The sequence below is a fragment of the Protopterus annectens genome, chromosome 11.part0, assembly GCF_019279795.1.
Source record: "Protopterus annectens isolate FY-2018-M chromosome 11.part0, PAN1.0, whole genome shotgun sequence".
In the NCBI taxonomy this organism is placed as follows: domain Eukaryota; kingdom Metazoa; phylum Chordata; order Ceratodontiformes; family Protopteridae; genus Protopterus; species Protopterus annectens.
The window spans coordinates 879,316,267-879,331,176 of record NC_056745.1 but is presented as its reverse complement, the minus strand read 5'-3'; the positions used below and the strand labels follow the sequence as shown (position 1 = coordinate 879,331,176).

At 46.2% G+C, this 14,910-nt stretch overlaps 1 protein-coding gene across 6 annotated transcripts in view; it reads right to left on the bottom strand.

Annotated features, from left to right (window-relative positions):
- The window catches only part of USP15 (ubiquitin specific peptidase 15), a 2,212,142-nt gene that overhangs the window by 147,115 nt on the left and 2,050,117 nt on the right, over positions 1–14,910 (bottom strand). Inside the window, exon 20 of one of the 6 annotated variants that reach the window (XM_044088286.1) lies at positions 5,011–5,198. The exons of the other annotated variants lie outside the window; for them this stretch is intronic. Coding sequence (XP_043944221.1) covers positions 5,117–5,198 — 82 coding nt within the window. The 3' untranslated portion in view covers positions 5,011–5,116. Of the gene's footprint in view, positions 1–5,010; positions 5,199–14,910 lie in introns of those variants that run through there. 6 annotated transcript variants of the gene reach the window in all.

The following is a 14,910-nucleotide window of genomic DNA, read 5'->3' as shown; positions in this document are numbered from 1 at the left end:
TCTGGTGAAATGTACCAGGTAGTTCGGCAATCACACGGCAAATGTCGCAGATATATGCACTCACTTCCAAAACATGACCATAGCTCAAGACTCTCTGTTAATGGCATGGACAGTGGAGCTTTGCTCGGCAAGCTCCTTTTTGGTGGTTGCCGCAACAATCATAGCATTTATAGGAATCCCTTTAGTCCAGTACTGTCTATCAGCAGGGCACTTAAGATTTTACTGAGGTGTTTGGGAATAGGTTCCATGAAGTCTGGTTCCTTCCATGCCCTGTGGGAGACCAGATCTACAAAGCTCATCTGCAGTGGAGTATGCCAAGATGTAGACAGGCCAGAACCAAAGGCTTCCAAGAACACAGATTCCTCTTGGGAAACAGTCTGGGAAGACCAACCACCTTTTTGGCGAAGGATCTCTAAGATGTCTCCAAGTAAGACATCTTCAGCTGGAGATCTAGGGGATCCTTCCCTCTCATCAAAATCTGTTTCTTCTGAGGGATTCCTGTGGAGAATCCAATTGCCTCCTCTTGCACATCCTCTTCTGAGGGCCTCCAAACTGGGATGTTGCAGGGAGCTATGGGAAGAGATGGGGAGTTCCCTGGTGGGAACTGCTTGGAAGCTCTAATGGGCTGGCTGTTCCTGAGGTGTATGATGTGAGGACTCAGACCCAGGATCCAGAGGAGGAGGAGTAGGGTATGGATCTGAAGAAGGGAGAGTTGACACTGCTCCGGGTTGCAAGAAAGCCCTCTCCACCTGCTCAAAGGCAGATGGACCCAGAGAGGCTGAGGACAATCCTACCAGAGCTGAGGGTCCTGGAGCAGCAACCCACGAGCCTCCACCCTAAACCCCCTACTTTGAGGGAGGAGTCTTTTTTCCGAGCTATCAAGCACTGAAGAATTGAGAGGAAGTGATGGCTACGAAACATTTGGAGCTGCTGTCAACAACTCAGATCCAATGCTGATGCTTTGGCTCCGAATGCCGTTGTGTTCCAACAGTGTCAGAGCTAATCGGTTCAGGGAAGTAACTGGAGTCTAGGTTAAAATAACCTTCAGATAGGATGGTTCGGCTCTTGGATCTAAGGACTCAAACAGCTGGTCAGATTGGAGGAGGAGTAATTACAGGTTGAAAAGAGGGTCTGCAGGTCGTGGATCCAATGGGAGATAGAGCTGGCAAACCCCCATCTGGATCTGGGTTCTGAGGAATTTCCTCATTATCCTATCCACCTCTGCTTCGGGCAGACTACAGGAAGACATAATGGAAGAGGATGTGGAAGGTGGCCTTGAGGACTTCTTAGGTGTTTCTTGCAAAAAGGGGGACCTCAATCTCAGAGACACTGGCTCCAGAGATAAACTTTGAACAAGGGGCCAAGGAGATGGAACAGTGGACTGTGCTGGATCTGAAGGTTTTTGGAACAGACATTTTAGGAACCTTCTTTCGAGGTTCTACAGAAGGTGTAGGCTGTGGAACCTGGGAGCAGGACAGTGTTTACAGTACTCTCTGGGCTTCTTTGATTTTTGGGAGGGGGTTTGAGCCCCTGAAGAAGTGCCTGAAGATGAAGCTGAAGCAGGAAGGAGGATTTCAATATTAGCATATTCCTCCTGTCGCTAATTGTTCTAGTATTAAAGGCCGCACATACATAACAAGTGTGTCCAGATGTGCTGGGCCCAAACAATAAACGCATTCCCTGTGGGCATCAGAACTGGTGATAGGAAGTGCATTTTTTTAATCCAGCTGGCTTATCAGTTTTTTTTTTTTTTTTTTTTTTTTTAAGAAGAAACTGGAAAGAAATAACTTCCAACGATGGCAATACAAGACAATATCCAAGGGTATACAAGGAGAAAGAAAAAAAAGAATGGACTACTAACAATAGTAGCATAAAAATACTAAAACTTCCATTTACTAATAAAGGGAAGAAAGAATTGTCAAAAGGTATAAAGAAATTGTAAACTTTCACTCAACACCCCAAAGGGGCTCGAGGAATCACAATCCTGACAGTCTTGAAGAGCGGCAAATGAGATCTAAGGGTTTGCTGTCATCACAGGCATTATGGGTAAAGAAAGGAACTCGGATCCTGGAATCTTCAGAAAATGGCCGCGTCGGATCCAAGGATTGGATCCAAACCAATTAGTTGAGGAATGAATGAAAATGACATCAGATCTTAAGATCAATCTTAGCAGAAGGTTCAAAAGGAGGCTGGGCAAGAGCCTGTAAGAGAATAATCAAATACCAAAGAAGGATAGAATCTTTAACTGGGGGACTGAGTAAAAAGGTAACTTTAAGGAAGGCCTTGCATAATTTCAAGGAAGACAGGGAAGAGTGATTCTCTCCTGAATGAAAAATTGAAATGGCCACTAGCTGAACTTTGACAGTAAAGTAGTTTGCCCCATTGTAAAAAAAACGTAGGCCAAAAACTGAGGACTGCTGAGGCTGGGGCTGAGTAAGGATCCAAATCTCCCAGAAGAGCCCCGATTGAAAATCGTTTCCATTTACTCTATTTTTTCTTAACAAGAAAATTTACAAATCTGTTGAGTTGGGGGAAAAAAGCCTGGGCTGTCTAGCCATCATTGGAACTGAAGAAAGTGTTAACTTGAGGCTGTTAATGTCTGAATGTCACATCCCTGTTATGTGAGATAGAATATCTGGATGTGGATTCAGTATCCAAGGATTATTAAGATGAGGCCAAAAAAGAAAAAAAACAGACCTATCATGGCCAAAAGGGTGGAATGAGGACGATTATGCTGTTCAAGCAGGATGCTTTTTCTGGAAGTTTGGGGATTAACGGTATTGGGAGATAAGTGTAAGAGAGACCCGAGGGCAAATCATGCACCAAAGCATCTCTCAGTGACTCTCCCTGTGAAGTGACCAGGGCAAAAAACCTGCTGCACTTGTTGAAGGGAGAAGCAAAAAGCCAACAGCAAATCTGACCCCAATGATGAAAAATCTCTCTTGCCACTGTTTGAGAGCACACTCATGAAGCACATCAAGAATGGGCCTGTTTTAGTCTGTCTGCAAGCACACTGGTTTTCCCCGATGTGTGTGTTGCCAAAAGAAACTGACCAGAAGAGATCATCCACTGCCACACTCATTGCTTCTCAAGTAGGAATCTGAGGGACTCCTTCCCTTCATCAAAATCAGTGTCTTCAGTAACAGACTCCTGCGGTCACTCTGCCTCCTTTTGCACATTCTCTTCCTAGGGTCCTCATCAGTGGGACGGCCTGGTGAAGTATCAGAAAAAGATGAAGAGTCCTGTATGAGGACTGGTTGAACACTTGAACAGGGTGCATGTCCCAGTATATTAGGCATGATAGGATTAGTGCTCAGAGTCAGTGATGGGAGGGTAGGATCAGAAAAGGGCAAGGCTGTCCTTTCTCTGGGTAAAGACAAGGCTCTCTCCACAACCTCACAGGTAGGAGGACAAGGAAAAACAGCAGCCAAACCAGTGCCAACCTCTGTAATCTAGTGGAATCCTGCCTTGAGGAGTGAGTCAGAGCTGAGCTACCTAATGCTGAACTTCGGGAAGGCAAGGATGGCTCTGACAGCCTAGGTGTTCATCCCATCCTCCTAGAGCCAGTCCAGATGCTTCAGCTTTGAGAGTCCTCCTGCTCCAAAGAGGTCAGAAATGGATGGGGGGGGGGGGGACAGTCAGAGTCGAAGAACAAGTGATTTTCCGATCAGACAAGGACATCTTGGAGATCTCAGACACAACAGCTCCAAAACCACTTGTCAGACCAGAGAAGGAGAAGCGAAGTGAAGTTGAGTTGAGGGCAGGCTCATGGGTCTGATGGGAGACACTGCCAGAAAACACACCTTCTGAATCTGAGCCCTGAGAAACTTCCTCCTCATTCTTTCCACCTCTGCTTCAGACAAGCTCCTAGAAGACCTAAAGGACAAAGTAGTAGATGGTGGCCTGGAAGAACTTTTAGGTGCCTCCTGTAGGAAGTGTGAAAGCAGCTGAGAAGACATCCGATCTGGAGTGAGTACAGGGGATTGGATCCGACCTAGGTTTTGACACAGTAGGATCCAAAGAAGGCACTGGATCTGTGAATTTTGACACTTTAGCCAGTGTCTCCAAAGCCAGAGCCAAATGGGGGGAGGGGGGACAATAAGGACCGTTTCCTGGAATCTTTTTTTGTTTTTTTTTCAGGCATTGAGTCAGGCTTTTCCACTGAAGGCAGTTTATGCTCAGGTGCTAGAACACATTAAATTTGTTCTTCTCTGGACTGGAATGGTTGTATTTTACTACTTTGGGCTTCAAACTTTTGTAGTTTAATACTGAGTCAGGCTTTCTTTTATCTGTTGTATTGGGGGGGGGGGGTTCACAACTTTTAATACAAGTTCATTCCTCTTGTAACTTAAGGCATGGGAATTGAACGCAGAACAGATAGAACAATCCGTGTTCAAATTGTCTGTTTCTGGACTGGAATGGTTGTATTTTACTACTTTGGGCTTCAAACTTTTGTAGTTTAATACTGAGTCAGGCTTTCTTTTATCTGTTGTATTGGGGGGGGGGGGTTCACAACTTTTAATACAAGTTCATTCCTCTTGTAACTTAAGGCATGGGAATTGAACGCAGAACAGATAGAACAATCCGTGTTCAAATTGTCTGTTTCCAGACAGCATACTCACTCCTTGTGGGCATCCAAGTTAGGGAATTTATGCCCACATGAAATACACTTTTTAAAACCTGTAGATTTGTCAGCCATACTAGAAAGCAAATTACTTGCATAGCAACAGATGAAAAAAAAAGGATTTTTTCCCCTTTTTTTTTACAATAACTGTAAAAGGAAAGAAAATATTAGCAATGGTAAGCGAGTGATACCCCAAAAGTTGCTAAGTAATAGGAAGGGTATCAACAATGGTACGAAGAGAATACCCCGTAAGGGTAGAAAGGCCCAACATGGGACAGAAGAGGAAAAGGATAAAATTTGAAGAGAATGGATAGAAAAGACAAGTAAATACTATGCAAGAGTAAAGGAAGGAGGAGGGAAGCAACAAACTGGAACATTTGACAAAAAGGATACAAGGCTCTTTCTAGTCCTTCAATTGCTTGAGAGCAGAAATCTTGTGTCCAAAAGATGTGGTAGCAAATTAGATTTGAGGTATACCAGCAGAATGGGGCATTATGGGCAAAGGAAGGAGCTCATGAGCTGGATCAATGAGCCTGGTAAAAGCAGCCAAGTCGTATCTGATGTCAGATCACAGCTGCATGAATTAAGGAATGAAAAAAAATGACATCAGATTAATTAGTTTACATTTATACCATACCTCACAATTTGTATTTATTTTGTACATTTGCATTTTTTTGCAATCAGGTAGTCCCAGTGTGTAAACAAGTATCCTTTTTCAAGGCAAATCTGGTATAGAGTCAAAGGTATCTCCTTAGTGAAAAATTAACTCAACATTGGGTGCAAAATTATCTTAGCATCTCAAAGCAATGCCACTACAATTGTGGAGTGATAAAAAATTACCTTAAGGTGTTTTCAAGGGGGATTTGATCAGTAATAAGGTATGGCAACTAGCAGTTGTGGTTGAGGAGGTGTTAGGGTTGACTGTATATTAAAGCAAATGACAACTGTGACTTGATCAAAGTTTAAGTCTTGCACCTAGACTGTCAGGCGTTGTCTGTGTGTTTGAGACAGAGGGAGAGAGAGAGACGCATGTCAAAATTCATAATCCTAGGCAGGATTTCTCTCACTTAACAATAAAACAGAACAGAATACTCTTAATAGTTGTGGGTGTGGGAGGCCTGCAGTCATTGTGAAAGCCAATGAGCTGCTGTCTTCTAATCAACTATGATTTTATTCTAGGAGGCATGTGAGGAAGCACTACGTGGTGATATTTTATTTATTTTTCTTTTGGACTTTTTTAATTTAATATTTTACATTTGTGGTCTCCTTACCATTTTTTCTTATACTGGCCCTTTCACTTTTGCTTGACTACCTTGTTCTTGCCTGTGATACTAATAGCCAGGTTTAGGAGGGATAGTACCTGTCATACCTGGGCGTGAAGGATTCAAGAGATGCAAGACATCCTCCATACCGCTTTCCTCCATTTTACTAAACATTTTATTAGTGTGGTCCTAAACAGCAGTTTCTCTTTCCAGAGGTGAACTGAAGAGCTGCACTTTGCCATTCCTGCCAGGTGCTGCATCCTCAGACAAATATGCCTTCTTATGCCTAACCCTCTAGCTCCTGTCTTGGATGCTAAATCCACAGCATCATAACCACACTTAATAGTGTGTTTTGCAATATGACTTGCAGTCTGAGTGAGTTCTAGTAGTTTTGTTCCTAGATTCAAATTAGGCACTTCCACAACCTTCTCCTTGACTTGATCCAGGACAGCAACCTGGTAGCTGGTCATGTGTGCCTGGCATGTTATTGCTTCAAAGGCCACTGTGGCAGCTTTGTAAACCTTCTTCCCAAACTGGTCTATTGCTCTGTTTTACTTGCAGAATGTGAGATTGCTGGGAACAGGAATAAATCTGGATTCCTGTTTTAGATCCATAGACTCTATTGCTGGGTTTGCCACAGGGACTTTATAAAGGAACTAACAGGACTCCAGGACTCTATATAGCCCGTCAGATTTCTTAGAGACTGTTAGAAAAGGATCCTCCACAATTCTGAAAACAGAAGGTACAGCTACATGTTTATGGACATTCAGGCCAAAGAAATCAAAGTACTCTTTCTGGACATCTAATGCTCTCAGAGCTTGCCATCTAAAGTATTCTTTCATCCATTAAGCAGAATCTTCAAATGAAAATTTCCTCTGTGGTTGAGGCAAAGAAAACAGTGATGTTAAGTTGTCAATCTCGCCTTCATTCTTGCTGGATGGGTTCGGAGCCAAACCTCGGCTCTGACTCGGCCTATTGCTAAAGCTCGAGAGCTATTTTTACCGGCTCGAGGCTATCCTATGTCCCATAATGTTAGGCGTGATATACCCAGATCTCGTTTGCCGCTTCAGCTAAGAGGTTGCGTCTTTTTGCCGGCTACAGGTTGTATTAATATTTTTCTTGTTTTTAGGAAGCTTTTTGGGTTAAAATCTTAGCGATAGTGTTTTATAGTTACTACCCTTTAGATCCCTGTTTAGGATTCCCTCTTAGGTAGTTTTTGATACAGTTTTTCTCCTCACCTAATAGTTAGGCCCTTGGCAAAACCTCTTCCATACTTTTTTGTCTGTAGATGTATGTGTGTGCCTAGTTAAATTGTGTTAATAAGTGTGGGTTTTTTTTGTTTATTCTGGTCTGTTACAACCTTTTTGTGTGTGTGTGTGTGGCTGATTGTGACTAGACCTCCCTGAGTTGTCCTTGTCTGCCAGTCATCCTTGTTTCAGGATGTCGAAAGACACCAAGGTCTCTGGCTTCAAGACGTGTGACTCGTGCTGTCAGAAGATGTCTCTGACAGACGGTCACACTTCTTGTGTATATTGCTTGGGCCCTCTGCACCTGCAGGACTCTTGTTCTATCTGCCATGCGTTCAGTCCAAGAGTCCTGCAGGAATGCAGAAGCAAACTTATTTTGAGAGGCTTGTTAAAGCCTGAAGGTTCCCCGGCTAAGCCTTCATCGGGTAAACCTTCCAAGCCTGCCAAACCGTCGTCTCCATGTTCGGAGCCGTCGCTGAGCGGTGTACTACTACCACTGCATCAGTTCCGGCCGGAACTGATGATTCGAGGCCTCAGTCGGCTCCGACTCTGCTGTTGGAGCCGTCTTCGAGCAAGAAGCGTTCCAGGTCTCCTTCCCTGGAATCTGTCCATTCGGCTCCAAAGTCTCCCTTGTTATCGGAGCGGAGTCACAGGTCCCATTCCTCTCGGTCTTCCAGGCTATCGGACCATGACCTCGAGAGGGTGGTTAGCAGACTACTTAAGTCGCAGGCACTGGCCCAAATGTTGCATAGCCCTCCTCATCAGGCAGTGGCTTTCACTACTCCCTCTTCGATTCCTCCTAAGACTCTTCCTGTGAGTTCGGAGCCGAAGATCGTAGGGGTCAGGACCGTCGGAGCCGATACCACTCCTTTCGGCTCCCTCGTCGGCTCCGATCTCTTCCTTGGTTCCATCCTTGGAGGGATCCGGGCGCCGGGACTCTCTCATCGGCTCCGAGGGGGCGAGTGGCATCGGACCCTTGTCTGACCCCGTTCTCCCTCTTGGAGCTTCAGCGCAGGTGAGTTTGGCCGCGACATCGGCCTCGGAGCCATCCCTCTCGGTGCCGAGAGGAGTCCTTGTCTCTTCAGAGCGGGGATCCCCTTCCCTGCCTGATAGGGGTGCCTCTGAGGTCATGAGGAGAGTGCTGGCCCCTGTGCCTGCTCCACAGTCGGCTCCTTCGGTTCCTCCCTCTATGGTGCCTGCTTCAGTCTCTACCCGTTCTCCCGATCCCGAGCGTGGAGAACCGACGCTACAGGTAGCCCCATTGGGCGCATCCTCCTCTTCCGAGGCCTCCCCTGATCCTTCAGGGGAGCCCCCTCGAAAGAGAAAATGCAAGAGGAAGCATGTAGACTCCCCTGAGTCAGTCACATCGGACACTGACTTGGATGACTCAGAAGGGTCCCCAAGGTCCCCCTCTGAGGATGTCTCATTTTCTGACATCCTGGAGATTCTTAAGCAGAGGGGAAACTGGTCTGCCCTTAACCCTTCTGAGGACGAGTCGGTGTACCTGGATGCGTTCGGTTCTCGCCCTTCCACCTCCTGGGTGTCTCCGCCTTTCGACCCGCTCATAGATGTGGTGGATCGAAAGGCGTGGACGGCTCCGGATACTATGGAACCAACTCCCTGGAGGCCTACAAAATTTATTACAGCCCCTTCTGACAAGCAGTTTCTAACTAAGGGCGTCCCTGTTGATGCCATGATGGTGGCGGCAGCCACTAAAAAGGAGTTGGCTGATCCTTCAGTACCTGTCCACCCTCCTAATAAGGAATCTAGGACTATGGACAGGTATGGCAAGCGGATGTTTTCCTCAGCGACCTTTGCTATGCGGTCTCTGAATTATTTGTGCCATTTCACCCATCTCCAGAGAGACCTTCTCAAGGAACTGGGTGATACCTTACAGGACCCATCAGCTGCGGGGTCTCAGGAAAAGATCAACTCCCAGCTGGGTACCCTAAACTTTATTGTCAACTCTTCCATGCGGCTCATTTCCTATGCAGCCGATGGAGCGAGTAGGGCTGCAGGCACGGGCGTTGCTCTAAGGAGACGCGCCTGGATGCGGCTTTGCAATTTTGCTGACCCCTTCAAGGCATCCTTCACTAACACCCCCTTTGATGGTTCTGCCTTGTTTGGACCTCAAGTGAAGGATACATTGACCAGGTGCGAGCAGGAAGGCAAGACTCTCTCTGCTGTAGGAGTCCATTTTTCTACCCCTTCTAGACCATACCCTAAGGGTCAGAAAGGTGGGAAAATGTGGTTCTGCAAACCTCAGGGAGTACTGCCTGATGCACGTGATGAGCTTCCCTCCAGAGGCAGAGGAGGGAACAATAATAGACGCTGCCCGAGGGGCAGGGGGGTCCGCAGAATCAGGGTAGAAGAGAATCCTTCTCTGACGAACCCTTCCAGCACCACTGAGGAGCTGCCCGACTGTCCACCTTCGGAGGCAGTCGGGGAAAGACCATCACTGTACCCAGAAGCCGGGCATTCCCTCACACAAGACAATTGGGTACGGACGATCATATCAGAGGGTTACAAAATTCCCTTTATTCATACCGCACAACCGCCAAAAGGGCCCCTTCCAGATGTTCCACCCGGTCTGAGGGATCAAGCAGAACTAGAAATTTCACAGCTGCTAGAAAAAAGAGCCATCCAGCCAGTCCCAGCAGACCAACAAGGATCCAGAGTCTACTCCAAGTTCTTTTTGGTGCCAAAAAAGACAGGGGACTGGAGACCTATTTTGGATCTCAGCAGGCTGAACAAGTCTGTTCAAAGAACGAAATTCCGGATGGTCACGCTTCAGCCCATTCTACCCTTCCTGGGTCAGGACAATTGGATGTGCTCTATAGACCTTCAGGATAGGTACTATCATATCAAAATGAACAGGCGCTCCAGGAGGTTTCTCCGCTTCCGGCTGGGAGCCAGTCACTACCAATTCAGAGCCCTGCCCTTTGGCCTCACCACAGCCCCCAAGTGTGTTTACCAAATGCATGGCAGTGGTTGCGGCTCACCTGAGACAAAAAGGATTCCAGGTGTTTCCATACTTGGATGACTGGGCTCCTTACTGCCACCACCAAGCGTCAGCTACTCCATTCCAGAGATTATACCTTCCAAATTTGCAACGAGCTAGGTATCTCTATAAACTCCGAAAAGTCTGCCTTGTCAGTCTATTACCTTCATAGGCGCCGTTTTAAACACTGTCGAACTGTCCGCAAAACTGCCTGTACAAAGGATTTCGGACATTCGAGGTCATGTTCAAATCCAGAGAGCAGAGTCCAGGCCAGATTCGTACTAAAAACCCTAGGTCTCATGGCAGCAGCTATCACATTACTTCCCCTAGCTCGTTTTCACATGCGGATCCTGCAATGGATGCTGTTTTCCCAGTGGTCCTTTCAACAGCTTCCAATGTCACACAGCATTCTAATCACTCAGTCATGCAAAAGACACACTTCGTGGTGGATGGTCTCCCCTCAGGTTCTTCACAGCAGACCCTTTGTCCTTCCTCCTCCTCCTGTGGCTACTGTGACAACGGATGCCTCCCTGATCGGGTTGGGGGGCATTTTCAGGGCAGGACAGTCTAGGGCACATGGCAGCCTTTCGAAAGCCACCTGCACATAAATGTCTTGGAAATGAGAGCGGTACTTTTAGCGTTGCAGGCCCTTCAAGACTCTCTACCCACCGGGACTATTGCAATTCAGACAGACAATATGTCTGTAGTGTGGTACATCAACAAGCAGGGCAGAACCAGGTCCTACCCCCTATGTCGAGAAGCACTCAGACTGTGGCAGTGGGCAATCTCTTCTCAACGGTTTCTGGTAGCAACGCATATCCCTGGGAAGTCCAATGTCATAGCAGACAGGCTTAGCAGAGCCATTCTCATGCCCCACGAGTGGTCTCTCAACCAGCTAGTAGCGGAAAAAATCTTCAGGAGGTGGGGTCAGCCTTGCTGCGATCTTTTTGCAACCCCTCAAAACAGCAAGTGCCCAGACTTCTTCACCCTCTTCCGGGTCTTCCCCCCAGAGATGCTCTAGTCCACGATTGGCCCAGGGATCTTCTGTATGCTTTCCCCCCTTTTCCTTTAATTACTCAGCTAATCCAGAAAGCAACTGTTTTGAGATCCAGAATGATCCTTGTTGCCCCTTACTGGCCTCGACAAATTTGGTTTCCGTTCCTGCAACGTCATCTACTAGATCAACCCTGGCATCTGGACCCAGTGCCAGATCTTCTGACACATCAGTCGGGCGGGCTGCATCAATTTCTCCAATCTCTCAACCTAACAGCTTGGTTGCTCCACTTCCAACCCTAGCCAGGCTTCCCTCAATCTCTCATTCAGTTTGTGACATCATCCTCGCTTCACACAAGTCTTTCTGGCAGAACTTTTTTAAATGGGATTTTCTTCAGCCACCATCAGAGTTCAGTTGGCAGCCATTGCGAATTTTCACATTGGATTGTCAGAGACCAGCATTATGTCACACAAACTTTGTAAAGCCTTTCTAAAAGGAACCCTCTTTACTTAGGCCCCCGGTAAAAGATCCTCCCCCACCATGGGACCTAAATTTGGTACTGTCGTCTTTAATTCTCCCTCCCTTTGAACCTGTGGCTTCCTGTTCATTAAAGTTGCTCTCTTGGAAAACTCTGTTTTTAGTAGTCATCACTTCAGTGAGAAGGGTATGAGAGCTTCAAGCCCTTTGTGTTCGCCCTCCTTACCTTGTTTTTCATAACGATAGAGTGTCACTTAGGACTAATCCGTCCTTTTTACCCAAAGTATTCTCTGAAAAAAATCTGAATCAGACCATCGATCTTCCTGTTTTCTTCCCACTTTATACCAATAGGTCTGAACGGAAGTTACATTGTCTAGACGTTCACCATCAATTACGCTTCTACCTGGATAGAACCAAGCAGATGAGGAAATCAGAACAGCTCTTCCTGTCTTACGTAGAAGGGAAACAAGGCCTGCCAGTTTCCAAAGTAACCTTATCTAGGTGGTTGACCTCTGTTATCATGTTGATTTACCAATTGAGGCATAAAGAGCTCCCTATTAAGCCCAGAGCTCATTCAACCAGAGCATTAGCTTCTTCAGTAGCCTTTCAGGCAAGATTGCCAATGGATTCCATTTGTGCAGCGGCCACATGGGCCTCTCCTCATACCTTCATTTCTCATTACAAGCTGGACATGACCTCTAGAAGTAGGGCTGATTTTGGTTCCACTGTACTCAAGAGTTTGTTCCATTGAGCCACCCAGGACTAAGGTGCTAGGGACGCTGTCCCATCCAGCAAGAATGAAGGCGAGATTGACAACTTAACATTGAGAAGTTATGTACTTGCCATAACGTTCCATGTTAGTTGTCTTCTTCTCGCCTTCTTTCTTGCATCCCACCCTCCATCACCCTAGCCTGGCAAGACCGAGAGTATCTTCTGAGTTGTGTTATGAGAGTCATCTCCTTAGCTACCTCTTTCCCTTTCTTGGTAACTCTTATAAGAGTTTTTTTTTTTTTATACTTAGATGTATAGAGGTAGATATATATATATATATATATATATATTATCTGTCATGGTGGGGACATGTATGTCCATAGTGTTAGCTATCAAACGAAATCTGGGTATATCACGCCTAGCATTATGGGACATAAGATAGCCTCGAGCCGGTAAAAATAGCACTCGAGCTTTAGTAATAGGCAGAGTCGGAGCCGAAGTTCGGCTCCAAACCCATCCAGCAAGAAAGAAGGCGAGAAGAAGACAACTAACATGGAACATTATGGTAAGTACATAACTTCTCATTATACCCTGTAGAGACTGCTAGAAAAGGATCCTCCACAATTCTGAAAACAGAAGGCACAGCTACATGTTTATGGACATTCAGGCCAAAGAAATCAAACTACTCTTTCTGGACATCTAATGCTCTCAGAGCTTGCCATCTAAAGTATTCTTTCATCCATTAAGCAGCATCTTCAAATGAAAATTTTCCTCTGGGGTTGAGGCAAAGAAAACAGTGTTATACCCCAAAAGGAAGGAAATTTAGGAAAATAATCAAATTCCTTTTCCTGGCTGCGGTGGTGGTGCTGCGGTAGCGTTGTCGCCTCACAGTTAGACGCCCGTTCGATTCTCAGAGCATCTTCTGTGTGTCGACATGCATGAATGGGCATTCCTTCGTTGAAGGTTGTGTGTTAGGCCCGGCAAGCCAGCACGTAAAAATCTACTGCCAATCGTTAGCGGACTGGAGTTCCGCTGTGGCGACCCCTAACCGGGAAAAGCCGAAAGACACAAGACAATCAAATTCCTTTTCCTCCTCCATGCCTACTTCTCTGAATTTTAGGAATAAATCTCCAACTGATCCTTCAGTCTTCGACAATGTGTTCAGATCTATGCAAGATACACAATACATCTATTGTTCTTAGGCTCTGAGATGCTCAAACGCAGTCAGATATCGTTAGCGGACTGGAGTTCCGCTGTGGCGACCCCTAACCGGGAAAAGCCGAAAGACACAAGGCAATCAAATTCCTTTTCCTATGAAGTAGGCATGGAGGAGGAAAAGGAATTTGATTGTCTTGTGTCTTTCGGCTTTTCCCGGTTAGGGGTCGCCACAGCGGAACTCCAGTCCGCTAACGATATCTGACTGCGTTAGAGCATCTCAGAGCCTAAGAGGCCCGGCAAGCCAGCACGTAAAAGCAGCCTACCTATCCTTGGGGGAAGTGACCTCAGCACAAGAAGCTGTTAGTAATTGGTTGTTTGGGACCATTCCTAGCTCTTTTGTAGTTCACTGCTTAAAATCCGCCTTTGCACGGCTCTGCGCGGTCGTGCGCATAGGTTAAACAAGGTTAAACTTTTTCTGGCTCCGCCAAGTCTGCTGTTCAATTTTTCCCTTAGAACTGTTCTACTTGCAATCTAAACAGCCTAAACTCTATCTGAAAAGCTCAGCACTTGCTCCTAAAGCATTTTGTATACAGGTAAAGCACTCTTAAACAAACGAAAAGTACTTCATTCACCTAAATTCTGTTGAGTACCCATTTCCCTATAGGTCCTTTCTGACTCAGTTACACAGCAATCTTTTTCACTATTTCTAGCATGTCGAAGGGTCAGTTACTAGTGTCCTCTCCTGTTCAGCTGGTGAATCTGGGAATCTTGAGGCAATGTTACAATTGTCTCATGTACACAGACAACCCTCTCCTCCTCCCAACAAATACAAATATATGCGAGAGATGCAACTATATAGCCAATCTGGAGGCTGAGCTCTCTCAATTCAGTACTGGCAAGACCAGTCAGGAGGAGAAGGTAACCACGCACACCACAAACCCAGTCTCACATAGAACTATCACAACTGCAAACCAAACACATAAATACACAAAAACATACTCGGAGGCGCTGATTAAAAATCTACCAAAACAACAGAGGCCTCCAAAGCAGACACCCAAGCAACCACCACCTCAAGACATAGCAAATGCAACACATAGTTCACAAAGTCAGTGTGCTAAACAGTCACAGCCCTTAAGGCCAAACAACATGCCAGACACACTTGTAATAGGTGACTCCATAGTCAGGCACACTGACGTCCCGCTCACCAGACTGAACAAAGAGAGGGTCACAGTAAGCTGCCTGTCGGGAGCTAGAATCCGCCACATAACACAAGCACTCAGGTCACTCCACAGCAAGTACAAATATGACTCAGTCATTGTACATGCAGGTGTAAACGACCTGAGACGTACCTCCCTGGACTACATGAAAAGAGACATAGAGGAGCTCTCTGATTATGTAGCCCAGGCCGGTATGACCCTGCTCCTGAGCAGCATCTT